We start from the raw sequence: 15,530 nt of genomic DNA on the forward strand, positions 1-15,530 counted from the left end.
ACAAGTCGGAGATCAGGCTGAGGGTCAATACTGGGTAGCAGGGTCCATGTGGGAGTCAAGGTCCAAATCAGAGCAAAAGTCAATACCAGGACTCAGGAACAGGAAATACAAAGTGGTCACAGTAGCTAGCTAGTAACCCACACTGGACAATTCCTGAAACACCGCTTGGGTTTATATAGAGCAGTGAGCCAATCAAGTGCCATAAAGGTGCCACCTCACAAGCCCCTTGAGGCGGGACTTCCTGTGGTTGGTGTCCAGAGCGGGTCATGGGTAGGGATACACAAACTAGTTACAGCTGTTCCTGGGTAGCAATGCAGAGGTGTTTGCTGTCTAGCAACTCTACAAGCCTGGGTTTGAGACCCACTAGGCCCTACACAAAGATTGATAACTAATAATAAATACAGTAGTGCAACCTAAAATGTTCTATTCTCTCTTTGAATTATTTGCCAAAAAGGAATTGAGGGAAACAAACAAATCCTATGTACTGCACACTAGAGGAGAATATAGCCCACTTACCCAGATATATTCTGTGCTTATTTGTGAACCACAAATCAAATCAATATTTTTGCACCTTTTTACAGATACTGCACCCACAGAACCCAATTCTTCTCACTTCCACTGTTGAAAAATCAGGAGTAACTCCACGTTGGCTAAAGCTAGCATGAAAGAAGGATTGATAGCACAGGATCTGAGGTGACATTACAAAACTACCACAAACCCTCCATTATAACGATGCTGTTTGTTTCATTCAGAAATGAGTTAATAATAGGTAAAGTTAAAAAGAAAGAAAATTCCTACCCAACAAACTCTGTTAAGGTGAAATGAAAGCCTCAGGAACTGTCAGTAGTTTGAGTGCATGCTATCATTCAATAACATTAGAATTTTTTAAACATGGGAAAAGATAATATGCAGGTAAGGTTGCATTTCTCAAACAAGGCACCCAAACTACTTGAACCCTGCACCCATGGAGGGGCCAGGCTGCCACATTCCTTTCCTTGTATGCTGCATATCGAAAATGGCCCACAGAACATTCATTTTATAGTGTGTTTTAAGGGTGTCTTTCAAATCCAGGCCTAGTCCCACAAACACTCCCACACACGAGTCACTTTACAATGTTGATTTGAAGCCAATGGGCTTATTCACCCACATGTAGAAGTGTTTGTGGGATTGGGGCCTAGGTGTGCCATTCTGTCATCACACTGACCTTGGCTCTTTTCCTGAGGATTCTCATTTGACACGGAGTGCAGTGCAAAAGCGCACCCCTTCAGCTCCACTACATGTGGAGGAGAGGTTTGGATTCATTCAATAGGAGGTGGCCTGGTTCCTTTGGTGATCCCCTACTGCCTGCATACTGATCATTTAGTTGAGGCTTTTCTTTTGATGTCACATGGACCAAATGTCCTTGAACCTCTTCATAAAATCGAACACAATTTTAGAATACACTTACTCGTCCACTTGATTTTTATCCTTGGATTTAGCTTCTGTGATCTTCTCCTGTCTCTTCTTGTCCATTTTCTTCTTTAACTCCTTCTTTTCTCTACAGGAAAGAGAAATAAAGATAAGCCTACACACACATACGTATTTCAACCAGAAGTTAGATGCTGAAGAAGATTTAGTTAGTTATATGAGAGTAGCATCTTACTTTTCACAAGTCTCTTTCAGTTTCTTTAACTGGCTGCTCTGACATTCCTCTGCCACATCTGTCAGCTTCTGAATGAGCTGAAAAAAGCCAAACAATGAGCATCTTACATTTTTTTCATCATAAATAATCCAAGATTTCTTCAAAGATGTAGTGTGGTGAACACGTGCAAATGTTATATCATCACCAGTATGTATATGTGATTAAAAGTTAGTAGCAGTTCTATCAGTTAAGCATGGATTGTCTTCTTGAGGACTGTGGACTTACATATAAAAATTTCATTAGCTTTCAAGTGTTTTCCTACTTATGAACAAGAATAATTGTGGTCATTGATAAATTACAACTGACTCTCAGTGCCTTTGTCTAGTTCAGTTTCTCTGCAAGTGTGGTATACTGTTGCCATGAACAGAACGCTGTTATTTGTAACAATTTTGATTTTGGTGTGGCCAGGTAGAAGTAATAGATTCATGCACATTGGGTTAGAAGGCTCTCTTTGCTCATATCTAGGAAGCAAGGACTACAGGTTAAAACACAGGACTGGGAGTTAGAAGATCTGAGATCTGGCTCTGCCAGAGACCTGTTCTATGACTGTGGGCAAATTTAAGGCCAAATTCTGTTCCCACTGAAGGCAGAAACAAAATCTCTATTGACTTCAGTGAGAACAAGAGTGGTCCCTATTAACAAAAATGCCTCAGTTTCCCCATCTGTAAAAGGGGGAATAATACTTTCCTACATCATATGAGACTAACTTCACAATATTATGAGTCATAAAAGGATCACTGATATATTTCACTTGAAGACCACTATAGTTTAGGAATAATTCAGTAAAATAATCAGATACTACTATACAGAGAATGTATAGTAAAGGGTAGTTCATAGACTCATAGACTTTAAGGTCAGAAGGGACCATTATGATCATCTAGTCTGACCTCCTGCACAACACAGCCCACAAAATCTCACCCACACAATCCTGTAACAAATCCCTAACTTATGTCTGAGTTATTGAAGTCCTCAAATTGTGGTTTAAAGACCTCAAGGTGCAGAGAATCCTCCAGCAAGTGACCCGTGCCCCACGCTGCAGAGGAAGGCGAAAAACCTCCAGGGCCTTTGCCAATCTGCCCTGGAGGAAAATTCCTTCCCGACCCCAAATATGACGATCAATTAAACCCTGAGCATGTGGGCAAGACTCACCAGCCAGCACCCAGGAAAGAATTATCTGTAGTAACTCAGATCCCATCCCCTCTAACATCCCATCACAGACCATTGGGCATATTTACCTGCTAATAATCAAAGATCAATTAATTGGCAAAATTAGGCTATCCCATCATACCATCCCCTCCATAAACTTATCAAGCTTAGTCTTGAAGCCAGATATGTCTTTTGCCCCCACTGCTCCCCTTGGAAGGCTGTTCCAGAACTTCACTCCTCTGATGGTTAGAAACCGTCATCTAATTTCAAGTCTAAACTTCCTAATGTCCATTTTATATCCATTTGTTCTTGTGTCCACATTGGTATTAAGCTTAAATAATTCTTCTCCCTCCCTGATATTTATCCCTCTGATGTATTTATAAAGAGCAATCATATCTCCCCTCAGCCTTCTTTTGGTTAGGCTAAACAAGCCAAGCTCTTTGAGTCTCCTTTCATAAGACAGGTTTTCCATTCCTCGGATCATCCTAGTAGCCCTTCTCTGTACCTGTTCCAGTTTGAATTCATCCTTCTTAAACATGGGAGACCAGAACAAAACATAGTAAAATCCAATTTTTATTTCCTATTTGCAGAGAACAAAAGGAGGGTATTAGGTATGAACCCTCTTCTAGAACTACAGAATAACAAAGTATACAACTAAGACAGAATTCTCATTTGTCTATGAAGCAAATTTTCATCAGAGAAAATAAAGCACAGAGGAAACTGTCAGAATGCTTCTTATTGAGAAAGTAATTATCATGACACTTCATAACTGAACAATTCAGAAAATGTAACCAAGCTTGGGGAACCGTCATTATGTGTCTTGAAATGTAAATGTAAGCAGGAAAATGAGTTTACAGACAATATGAAGCCCCACAAAATAATTACATACTAGTCCAAAATGGTTGTTTGTATAAAAGTAATACAAATTTTACATTCCAAATAAAAAGATTAGACACAGCCCATTTTAGACATAGCTCATTACCGAAACCAAGGGCGGCTTCCTGAGGACTTTGGAATAATTATGTAACTGCTCATCAGTGTGAACAAGGGGTTTGCTTTCTGGTCCTCCAACTGCAAACATAAAGGCGCATTGCATATTACTCTGCTATAGTTAACATGCGGTATGTTGTGTAGCAAGGGTTCATGGCGTATTTTTCACATACATGCTTTTTTTGCACTATTTGTATGGCAGGGACACAATACTTCAAAATGATACGGATATGCAACTAATACTACAGGAAAAATGGTATGATATGACTTTGTGTTATCTGAAAAATAGCTAGTGATCACATAAACATAGACCAGACTATAAAGCCCAAGGGGGTAGTGATAAGGATCTGAACGCCTCCTTAACTTTGGCATTTACTCTCTTTGAGTGCGTAACTGTGCAATGTTCTCCTCACATCTTCTTGTCAGTGGAATGCATCACACAATATTGGGAATTCCAAGTTCTTACCAAATCCTCCTGTCATTCAATGATGATTTATCTCTTAAGAGTGTGGGTGTGAGGAAGAAAGAAAGGCGAAGGCAAATGAGATAGAGAAATCTTGAGAGAGAAAGCGAGAGTCAGTCTTGTGTCTGGCCTGGAAAGGAATTAGAATGCTGACTCAGCTTCAGGACCTATTCAAACCTGCCATTAGCAGAAAGTGCCAGTAAGAATCAATTCACTATTTATCTTGAGAGATAAAGAAATATTGCTTGGGCAGAGGTGATTCCAACTTTTAAGATGACCTCAAACCGGCCAGGAGAAAAATCAATTGGAGAGCATTTCAGAAATAGCGAATACCCACAATGGCTAGTAATCTTCACCAAAAGCAGTTACATTCCTCTTGACCTAGGGGGAATGACTTTCCTCAATAGTTTTTCCTATGCAGTATATGTAACATGACAAAATAAGAGATAAGAGAAAATTAATGACGACAAGAGAAATAAAATCAGTGGGCGAAATTTGGTTCCTGCTCAGACCCAGGCCAGCCCACTGGGCTTAAGGGCAACAATTGGCCCCCGGCCAGGAAATATTTATTTATGGGTCAGTTAAACATGCTGGTATTTCCTAACAGGGCCGGCTCCAGACACCAGCTGAGCAAGCAGGTGCTTGGGGCGACCAAGGGGAAGGGGCGGCATGTCGGGCTCTTCGGCAGCAATTCGGTGGAGGGTTCCTGTCCCTCTCCGAGGGAAGGACCTGCTGCCGAATTGCCACCGAAGAAGAAAGCGGCGCGGTGGAGCTGCCGCCGATCGCGATTGCGGCTTTTTTTTTTTTCCCCCTTCGCCACTTGGGGCGGCAAAAATCCTGGAGCCGGCCCTGTTTCCTAACATTTGAATACTTGACTTGTATCCTTAACATTTGTTTAACATAGTTTTTTTGTTTTGTTTTATATATTGTTTTACATATATAGCCTATGCACAAAATTGTAACCATGGTACCTAACGGAAAGTTTGAAGAGCCTCTTTTATTAAGCTAATTGAGGATGAAGAAAAGACAGGGACATGCTAAATTTTTAATTAACCTTAACTCAGTTAACCTTAACTCAGTTAACCTTAACTCAAATTAATTAAGAGATTTACTTGTAAATAGGGCTGTTGATTAATCGCAGTTAACTCGTGCGATTAACTCAAAAAAATTAATCGCGATTAAAAAAAAGTAATCGAGATTAATCGCACTGTTAAACAATAGAATACCAATTGAAATGTATTAAATATTTTTGGATGTTTTTCTACATTTTCAAATATATCGATTTCAGTTACAAGACAGAATACAAAGTGTACAGTGCTCACTTGATATTATTTTTGATGACCAATATTTGCACTGTAAAAATGATAAACAAAAGAAATAGTATTTTTCAATTCTCCTCATACAAGTACTGTAGTGCAATCTCTTTATCATGAAAGTCCAACTTACAAATGTAGTTTTTTTTGTTACATAACTGAACTCAAAAACAAAATAATGTAAAACTTTAGACTCTACAAGTCCACTCAGTCCTACTTCTTGTTCAGCCAATCTCTAAAAAAAACAATGTCACCTGAAAGCAAGAATGGGTGTTCGCATGGCACTGTTGTAGCTGGCGTCGCAAGATATTTACGTGCCAGATGCAATAAAGATTCATATGTCTCTTCATGCTTCAGCCATCATTCCAGAGGACATGCTTCCACGCTTATGACGCTCGTTAAAAAAATAAGGTGTTAATTAAATTTGTGAGTGAACTCCTGGGGGGAGAATTATATGTCTCCTGCTTTGTTTTACCCACATTCTGCCACATATTTCATGGTATAGCAGTCTCAGATGATGACCCGCACATATTGTTCGTTTTAAGAACACTTTTACTGCAAATTTGACAAAATTCAAAGAAGATACCAATGTGAAATTTCTAAAGATAGCTACAGCACTCGATCCAAGATTTTAAGAAACCGAAGTGACTTCCAAAATCTGAGAGGGATGAGGTGTGGAGCATGCTTTCAGAAGTCTGATGCGGAAACTACAGAACCCAAACCACCAAAAAAGAAAATCAACCTTCTGCTGATGGCATCTGACTCGGACGATGAAAATGAACATGCGTCGGTCCACACTGCTTTGGATTGTTATCGAGCAGAATCTGTCATCAGCATGGACTCATGTCCTCTGGAATGGTGGTTGAAGCATGAAGGGACATCTGAATCTTTAGTGCATCTGTCATGTAAATATCTTGTGACGCCGGCTATAACAGTGCCATGCGAACGCCTGTTCTCACTTTCAGGTGACATTGTAAACAAGAAGCAGGCAGCATTATCTCCTGCAAATGTAAACAAACTTGGTTGTCTGAGTGATTGGCTGAACAAGAATTAGGACTGATTGGACTTGTAGGCTCTAAAGTTTTACATTGTTTTATTTTTGAATTTTTTTTGTACGTAATTCTACATTTGTAAGTTCAACTTTCATGATAAAGAGATTGCACTACAGTACTTGTATGAGGTGAATTGAAAAAGACTGTTTCTTTTGTTTTTTACAGGGCAAATATTTGTAATAAAAAATAAATACAAAGTGAGCACTGACCACTTTGTATTCTGTGTTGTACTTGAAATCAATATTTTTGAAAATATAGAAAACATCCAAAAATATTTAAAAATGGCATTGTATTACTGTTTATCAGCACAATTAATGGCGATTAATCTTTTTAATCACGCAATTAATTACGATTAATTTTTTTAATCGCTTGACAGCCCTACTTGTAAATTCTCAGAAAATCCAATCTATACTCAGAGAGTACGCACTGAAAGTTTGTTGAGGATATACTGCATTTTTCATACAAAACAAGGCTTCTTTAAGTGCAAAATCAAACTCCAACCTTAACTATGGAGTTCTGAACAGCATCTCCGTAATGTGAAATGAACAACAGCTGTCCATGAATGCAGCATAAACACTTTCTCCATGTAATCACACATCTCCCATTCACCAAGACAAGTTACGAACAATCAGATATGTGAGAGCATTCCATATGTATTTCACACAATGAAAGAACAATGAAGAGACAACACGTTTGAACTTGATAGTTTTAGAAAATGGCAGTGTCCCTGAGAGCCTTTAGGCCTTGATCCTGCAGAGAGTTTTGCAGGCAGATCCCAGCACTCACTCAGAGCTCCTAATAGGAATGGGACCTTAATTTGCACAGTGTGACCCAATCAAAATCCCTGGTATTAGAGCAAGCAGGGAGTTAGCTTCAGAATTAAACCTGACACAGTTGTAAGAGGCAGAGGGCATGTCCACACTACAAATGCTGTATCGGTGTAGCTGCACTGATCCAAATGCAGAGGGGAGAAGAACTGAAGCCGTGGGAGGATGGGGGGAGAAGTAGATTAAGCCAAGGAGATGCAGAAAGGAAACTGGGACTGGAGGCTGGCTGTGGAGGGGAGAGAGAAACTGGGGCTGGCTGAACAAGGAGACTGGGACTGGCAGTAGGAAGTGGAGCCTGGGATTGGTTTGCAAAGAGACTGGGACTGGGATCCAGGGAGAAAACTGGGATTGGCCTTGTCTACACTACAGGGGAAAGTCGAGCTAAGCTATGCAATTTGAGTTACATTAATAGCGTAACTCAAGTCGACGTCGCTTAGATCTATTTACCGCAGGGTCCACACTATGCTATGTCGACGGGAGAGTGATCTGCAGTCGATTTAGCGGGTCTTTACTAGATGCACTAAAGCAACCGCCGATGCGTCGATCATCACATGTCGATCCCCTGGTAAGTGTAGACAAGTCCTAAGTATCTTTGGGTTCCATCGTATTAAATGCAAAGTTTATTTATTATTGTGGGCCAGGATTCTATGTTACCTCTGTAGGGGGGAGATGTGATGTGAGGCATGGGAGTTCAAAGGACTATCCTAAAATGTGCCAGACAAGAATGGACAATAAGTGTTAAGTGGATTTCCTGGGGTACGCCTAGGGGGAAATTAATGAAAGTTTCCCACCTCTGGTTATGCAAAACTCCTGCCTTTTGAAGCTATGTCCTGTGGCTAAGTCTTTGTCTGCTGATTGCCTGTTCCCAGAGACTGAAGATCAAAGGCCCAAGGGATATAAAGAAATGGCTGAACTGCCCAGCCTGGCTTCTGGTTCTGAATCTGAGACAGCAATGACCTTGCAACACTGGGGAAAACCCAGCTTTGGGTTTTGAAGGACTGACATCTACCAGAGCCCAGTGTTGGAGTTGGGGGTGACCTCTGGTAAGCTTTTTAGCAGGTAGGTTCTTTTATGGTTTTTAATATGTTTTCTCTGTAATGCTTCCACCTTAAGAATAAATGTGCTTGGTTAGAAGGCGCGGTGTGGTAACTCATAACTGCTGGCAATCACACTGTTCATAGTAATCAGAGAGAATGCAAAGTGCAGACCCTGGCCTGTTTAGGCAGTCTGGCTTGCTGGGGATATCATAGTGTAAGGCAGACAACTGTGCAGCTTTAAAAACCCCTGGTCAGAAGACAGTCAGATGCAGGTCTCTGCTCAAGTTCGGTGACGGCTGGGAGCCAGAAGCCTAGAATGGGTGCCACTGATGGACCATGAGGGGGAAAACAGGTGCATCTGTCCTGAAACTGCAACAGAGGGAACAAAGTAAAAGGGAAAAGGAGGCAGATCAGACAAGGAACTCAGGTGGGAGGGGAAAACTGGGATAAGGGTCGCAGAGATTGGACGAGGAGCCCGAGGAAGGAGATTGGGACTGGAAACCATTTGGGATGGAGAAAGAGTCACACAGAAGGCCACGGTGAGAGAGAGACAGACAGATTGGATGAGGAGCTGACAGCAGAGAGGAGGCATCGCTAGGCAGGGAGTCTGGGGACAAAGTGCTCGGGGGGAGGTGGAATGTGGGTAACTGGAAATGGGTAAATAAGGAGAATAAATAAGGAGATTGGGACTTGAGGAGACTGGATGGATCAGAGTAGGACTTGATGGGCCAGGAGACTGGGATGAGACACCTGAGGAGTGGAGACTGGGACGGGTTGGAGCAGATGAGTCAGATAGGGTCATGTTTGGGGAGAAAAAAAGCAGAAGAGTTTATACCTCTCCCCCATGAGACACTCTCTTCCAGAGCTCTGAATGGAACCCAAGATTCCTGAGTCTCACCGTTTCTCGCCTGTCAGCAAATATCTGTGAAACCCATTCATGAAGGGTCCCATTACCTCTAGTGCTGGGCCGTACACAGCACGACCCACTCTGTTAGCTGAAGTGGCACAGGTCTGTAGCATGGATCTAAAAGTTCCAAACCTGCGGCTGATCCATGTGGTGTCAATATGATGGAATGTCTGCTTTTTCGGTTTGCTTTTTTTAGAAAATTTGGGAAATTACACTAAAAAAAGCTACATTAAAAGAACATTATTAAAGTTGAAAAGTCAAGCACCCAAAAGTTAGGAAATGCCAGAACTAAGGTTGCTTATCCAACCTTAATTTGACCCCCTTTTACATATGCATTATGATACAGTCTTTAATTACACAATTACATTCAATTTTTTCCAGAGGAAAAAATATCTATATCTATCTTCCTGAAAGGTATGAACATATCAACAAACTATAGCAAAAGGATACATCAACATGAAAAGTTCCCACCTAAACTTTTATAGAAAATAAACTGAAGACATTTTAAAAATGAAAACTACTGATATTACAGAAGGGTTGTTTACGTTGTTTTTTAACAGATGAATATTAAAAATTACAACAGCTATTGTGTACTGTATAGAAGCAGCCAAATTCTGTTGGACTTGCACTTCAAAGAACCTTACTGTGCATTCACTAGGGTTCCGGGGCAGCCACTCAGTGTTTTTAAGCACAAGTTTTTTCAAAAACTGTTTTTTAAACAAGAGTCTGCATTACAAACTGCCCAAGGTCTACAGTGCAAAATACAAGCCAAGTCCTTGATCCAGCAATCCCCAAAAGTGGATCTCTGTGTGGACCCAATTGCAAGTTAGGGACTGAGGGTGAAATCCTGGCCTGGTTAAACATAATGGCCAAATTCCCATGGACTTATATGGGGACAAGATATCTGCCCTAACTTTGATGATAAACTACAAAAGAGGCAAAGATGACAAGTGCACTCCTACCCTTTCTTGCTTTGCCAGTTAATTTTTATTAGCTCTGTGTTTTTCAAAAACATATAAGTATTCAGTCACTCTATTAGACTTACGTATATAATCAAAAATAACTCAGTATATTAAATTGTGTGGATTTTTTCACATCATGCAACATCATACATTTTTTGCTTTTCATGACATTTGATGTATGTTGGAGCATGTAAAGCTTTTCAGGTACAAGAGAAAACGTATCTCTTTGTGAGGAATGAACAGAAAGAGAATTTCTCAATTACTTTAAAGACAACGTATTGCTTTGAATGCTGGCAGAGAGCCAAGACAAAGGATTTTAAAAGTCTTTATCGCTAACATGTTATATCAAAAGGAAATTTTCTAACTGCAATTTTTTCTAAGCCTGAGCACTGTAGCGACTTGAGAAATGATGGCAGACTAGGGCATAGGTGGAATACATCTGTAGCCATTCTTATGATGGGCTATGTCACCTTGAGGGTCAGCACTCGAGATAGGAAATTACAAAGTGTAACTGCAAAGACTACAACTTGCTGATTAGCTGCTAGCTGGAGCATAGAAGGAAGCTAGAAACACATAGTTTCTCAAAGAAACAAAGAGATGGAAACAAAGAAACAAAGGGATGGAACAGACAACTAAATAGGTCCTCTGTGTAAGATACCTAGATAGTTCCCATCACTGTAGTATCTGATCAGCTCTCATCTTTAATGTATTTATCCTTGCAAGTTCTATTATCTCCATTTTACAGATGGGGAACTAAGGCACAGAGAGGCTAAGTGACTGCCCATGCTCATACAGTTAGTCTGTGGTATAGTAGGGAACCCAACCTGCGTTTCTAGAGTCCCAGACTAGGGCCCTAACCACTGGACATTCTCTCCTTCTTTTGCCTCTGTTTAACTTGTATAAGTCTATCAGTCAGGATGTTCCACCCACTCCATAGACCTGCCAGAGCTTACTTCTATTCTTGTTTTGCTTACTGCTGACTAATAAGATCATTGTGTGCCTTATCAAAATACCCCGTGTGGTTACAGTTTTCTTGAGGCTTCTCCATCTCTGGCCCAGTCCTTTCACTGATAATATAACCTGCAGTGGCAACTGTCAATCAACAAATAACTAAAACCTCTAAGAATTTTTTTTTCCTTTTCCTATGTCACACCTTGTGAGCAGGATTTTCAATAATAGTAAGTACCTAGCTCTTATATAGCACTTTTCATCCATATGTCTCAAAGCAGTTTACAAAGGAGGTGTGTATCATTGTTCCACTTTTACCATTGGGGAAGCCGAGTGCTTGTGGTTGGTATAATTCTGCTCTTGTTGAAATCAGTGGAAATTTTACCATTGACTTCAAAGGGAGCAGAGTAGAGCAATGCTGAGTGCATTTGAAAATCTCCCTTGGTATATTTAAATAGCTTATATAAATATTCTTGGAAGCCATGGAACTGCTTTGGCATTCCATTCTCTATCTTCTGCTTGCTCTAAACGTTTCATAGAAATCGATACACTTCCCTGAAAAGTTTTAGTTTTGACAAACTGGCATTTGCTGTAAAAAATCCCTGACCAACTCTGCGTGTAAGGCTAGACTGTCAGTTTACAATCCGCCCCGAGCAAGAATCAGCGCATGGCTGTACAGCTGCAGGAGTAGACCAGACTATCAGTCACAATTCCCTCCCCGATCGCTCCCTTGCTCCACAGTGGAAGCAGCAGGTTTACATTCCCTTCAGTGCTCACTCAGCTCTGCTGGCTGGAGTGTTCAGGTTGGTGAGGAGGGACAGAGTTCGGCTTCACCCATTTCTGGGTGGTCGGAGGAGAAGCAGTGGTCTCTTTCCCACCACCCTGTGATGCTGGTAGCCCAAGCAAGTGAGTAAGAGTCAGTCTTACGTGTGGCGTTTGACTAGTTTATTTGTGTGGTTTCATGCCCAAGGCACCATCTATCATTGGCCACCGTTTTGTTTTCACTGAACACAGAATGCACACTGTGGATCTGGATAAATTAAGGCTCAGAACTGGAGTCCGGGAAGGGAAGTGCAGGACAAAATGCAACTGAATTAATAACAATACCTAACTTCCACTAATGACTGAGAGAGCCTCAAAAAAGAAGTGTAAGCCGTGAGTCTTTACACTTACCAGCTTAATATGTTCTCGCTTCTGATACTTTTCACTATAATACTGTTCTTGTCGGAGATTGAGCAGCTGCTGTTGTTGCTTTTCCTTCAGTTCTATTAACTTCTGGGTCATTTCTGAGTCAAGGGCAGCCAGTTCTTGTTCAATAGTTGAACTGTGATCCGGGCTGCCAGTTTCACATCTGCAAAGACATACGGAATACCGATAACTCATTCAATAGGGACAGTTAGTACAATTCCTATTTTTTTCTTTCTTTTTCTTTTCTTTTCTTTTTTAGCAATTGTCTAAAATAGTAGCTGTAGCCATCAAGAATGCATAAGTCTCTCTGCGCTGTATATGCTTACTAGTGCAATTATACGATCTACCACACACTTAAAATGATTGGCTGGTTTCTCCACTGATTTGCATTTTCTATGCAAAATGTGTGTAAAACATGTAATATTGTGGTGGTGGTGGCTATAGTGGTTTAAACTCAATTTGTACAAGGCACCTTGCAGTGCAGTGGAGAATCAGGATCAATATCAATAAGTAATAAAGTTAGGAACTTTTTCCTAATGTCCAACCTAGACCTCCCTTGCTGCAGTTTAAACCCAGAACAAGAAGCAATGGGTTTAAACTGCAGCAAGGGAGGTCTAGGTTGGACATTAGGAAAAAGTTCCTAACTGTCAGGGTGGTTAAACACTGGAATAAATTGCCTAGGGAGGTTGTGGAATCTCCATCTCTGGAGATATTTAAGAGTAGGTTAGATAAATGTCTATCAGGGATAGTCTAGACAGTATTTGGTCCTGCCGTGTGGGCAGGGGACTGGACTCGATGACCTCTCGAGGTCCCTTCCAGTCCTAGAATCTATGAATCTATAAACATAATTGCCAACATTTTCCCAAACTGGGTGTAAGTTCACATTTATGCACCTAAATAAGTGGCTTGATTTTCAAACTAGCCCAGCCCTCAATGAGAATAATGGGAGCTCTTGGGTGGTGAGCCTTTTTGAAAATGAAGTCACCTATTTAGGTGCCTAAATGGGGATTTAGGAACCTAACCTTAGGCCTGCATTTATAAAAAGCCTCACCGGTGTTTGTTCAGGAGCTAGGAACATCCCTATATCTGCTAACTTACTCTCCTTTGGAAGTTATGTACAGTGAATGTGTGCGCATTTGTGTGGAAGTATTTAATGAACTGCAGAACTGTGGACTTCTGTGAAAAAGGAAACTAGCAGAGGAGTATGAATCTGAGTAAGGCAGCACACAGAAGCAAAGGAAAAAATAAAAAAAGAATCTAAAAACCAAACTCCCTAAGAAGCAGAATGAGATTTTGGTCTTGGGAAAGAAAGATAAACAAACAAGGGCAGGGAAAGGGATTGATGAGGGAGCAGTGAATGGTGCATGTGAAAGTGAGATAAACAGTGCATAAAGTTAAAGGATTAAGGTAAAATAATAACAATCTAAACAAAAAAAAATTAAACATGAAAACATATGCCCTGATCCATATTCCTACAGATTTCTGTCCTGCATGTTGGCATTGGACCATACAGCAGATTACAAATTTCTGCATAACACAGCTGACAAACAGCGCTAAAGAATTTTATCGACTCAAACTTTGGCTGTTTTCAGAATGTTCAAATTCTAAGTCACTTAAATATGGGGAGGCTGCTTTAGAAGTACAAAATTCCTATTAAATTGAATGAGGGTTCTGTCATTGGACAATCATAAATGGCCAAGTTGCCTTCTGGGAACGATTTGTGGGCTAATTCACTGCCAGTTACAATCAGAGGTGTTGTTATGGACGTCAGAGGCCAGAAATCACTCCTGGCTTTTTCTCTCTGCTTGTCTCCCAGAGATTTTTTTGTTTAATGTTCATGGTTTTCATATTTTAAAAGCTATGATGAATTGCAAGTAGTAAATTGTATGAAATAATAAAAAGGACTTAGAATGTAATGGTGATTATTTGAATTAAATGGGTTGCAGAATGATGCCGTAATGTTTACATCATTTAAATAAATTATAATTAAATGAATAATGCTGAATAATTGGGATGAACTGAAATCTACCAAAAGGCATCCCTGATTAAGCAGATTCAACTGTGGTATTATTAGCATCTAATCCTACATAAACTTAGGCACATGAGTAATTATATTTTGCGTAAGTGTTTGTAGTCGTTTTTAGGGGTTTTATTGATATATAGTTCACTGCTACATGCACAAGCTGAGAGTATTCGAAAGATTTAGTGAGTCACAGTACATTTCCCACATCAAATTGACAGAAATAACTACACTGCCCATATCCCTTTATTTTCTAACAAACTAAAAAAAAAATCACTTTCACGGAAACAAAAAAATACAGGGCAATGGAGGACTGAAAAGTAGATGGGGCACAGAAAGGGACTGCATAAAGGGAAGGGGCCATAACATCTTGCCCAGATCTACTTACAATACATCAATCGTCACCACGTGGTCTAGAGAATTCATATTTTGAAATTTATTCGATTACTTTCCGCTGTTAGTCAGTAAAGCTATCAGGTGTTCGATTCAAGGAATAGGTCTAATTCTTAGTATTCTATTAATTCTTTCCAGGGTTCCAGTTTGGAGGCAGACACAAGTTAACAATGGCCCTCCTTGCCACAAATAATAAAACAGGACCAATTTTGATTTTCATCTCTAGGGTTGCACCTTTAGAATTCACACTGTGGGACTTAGAGCCATTTGTTTGCTCGGGTTGGGCCAGATCATGGGTTGTCCTATTTGTCTCTGCAGGGGAGTAAAGGGGCATAAGGTGGTCTCTTATCTCCCCCCGGTGGACTACATGCATGAGTTACAGTGTAAAGGAGAGGGGGTAGCAGCAGTTTCCCCGGGGATACTCCTCCTCCTCCTTCCCTGCAGAAAAGCAGGGAGGCATGGGAAGCGTGCGGCACCTTGCAAAAGCACATCAGCTAGTACAACTGTGCCTGCTAGGAGAGGCAAGTCATCTGTGCCAGTAAAGAGCTGATGCAGATTACCTCCTGCCTGCAGCAAGGAGGGAATCAGGGACTGAATTGTGAC

At 40.7% G+C, this 15,530-nt stretch overlaps 1 protein-coding gene across 3 annotated transcripts in view; it reads right to left on the reverse strand.

The window, feature by feature from the left end:
- Positions 1-15,530, reverse strand: part of PLCB1 (phospholipase C beta 1) — a 623,222-nt gene that overhangs the window by 96,774 nt on the left and 510,918 nt on the right. For all 3 annotated transcript variants that reach the window (XM_065589796.1, XM_065589798.1, XM_065589797.1), the window contains 3 exons: positions 12,500-12,677; positions 1,643-1,719; positions 1,448-1,537 (listed from right to left, as the gene is read on the reverse strand). In XM_065589796.1, coding sequence (XP_065445868.1) covers positions 1,448-1,537; positions 1,643-1,719; positions 12,500-12,677 — 345 coding nt within the window. The remainder of the gene's footprint in view (positions 1-1,447; positions 1,538-1,642; positions 1,720-12,499; positions 12,678-15,530) is intronic.

This window comes from Chrysemys picta, chromosome 3, assembly GCF_011386835.1.
Source record: "Chrysemys picta bellii isolate R12L10 chromosome 3, ASM1138683v2, whole genome shotgun sequence".
Classification (NCBI taxonomy): domain Eukaryota; kingdom Metazoa; phylum Chordata; order Testudines; family Emydidae; genus Chrysemys; species Chrysemys picta.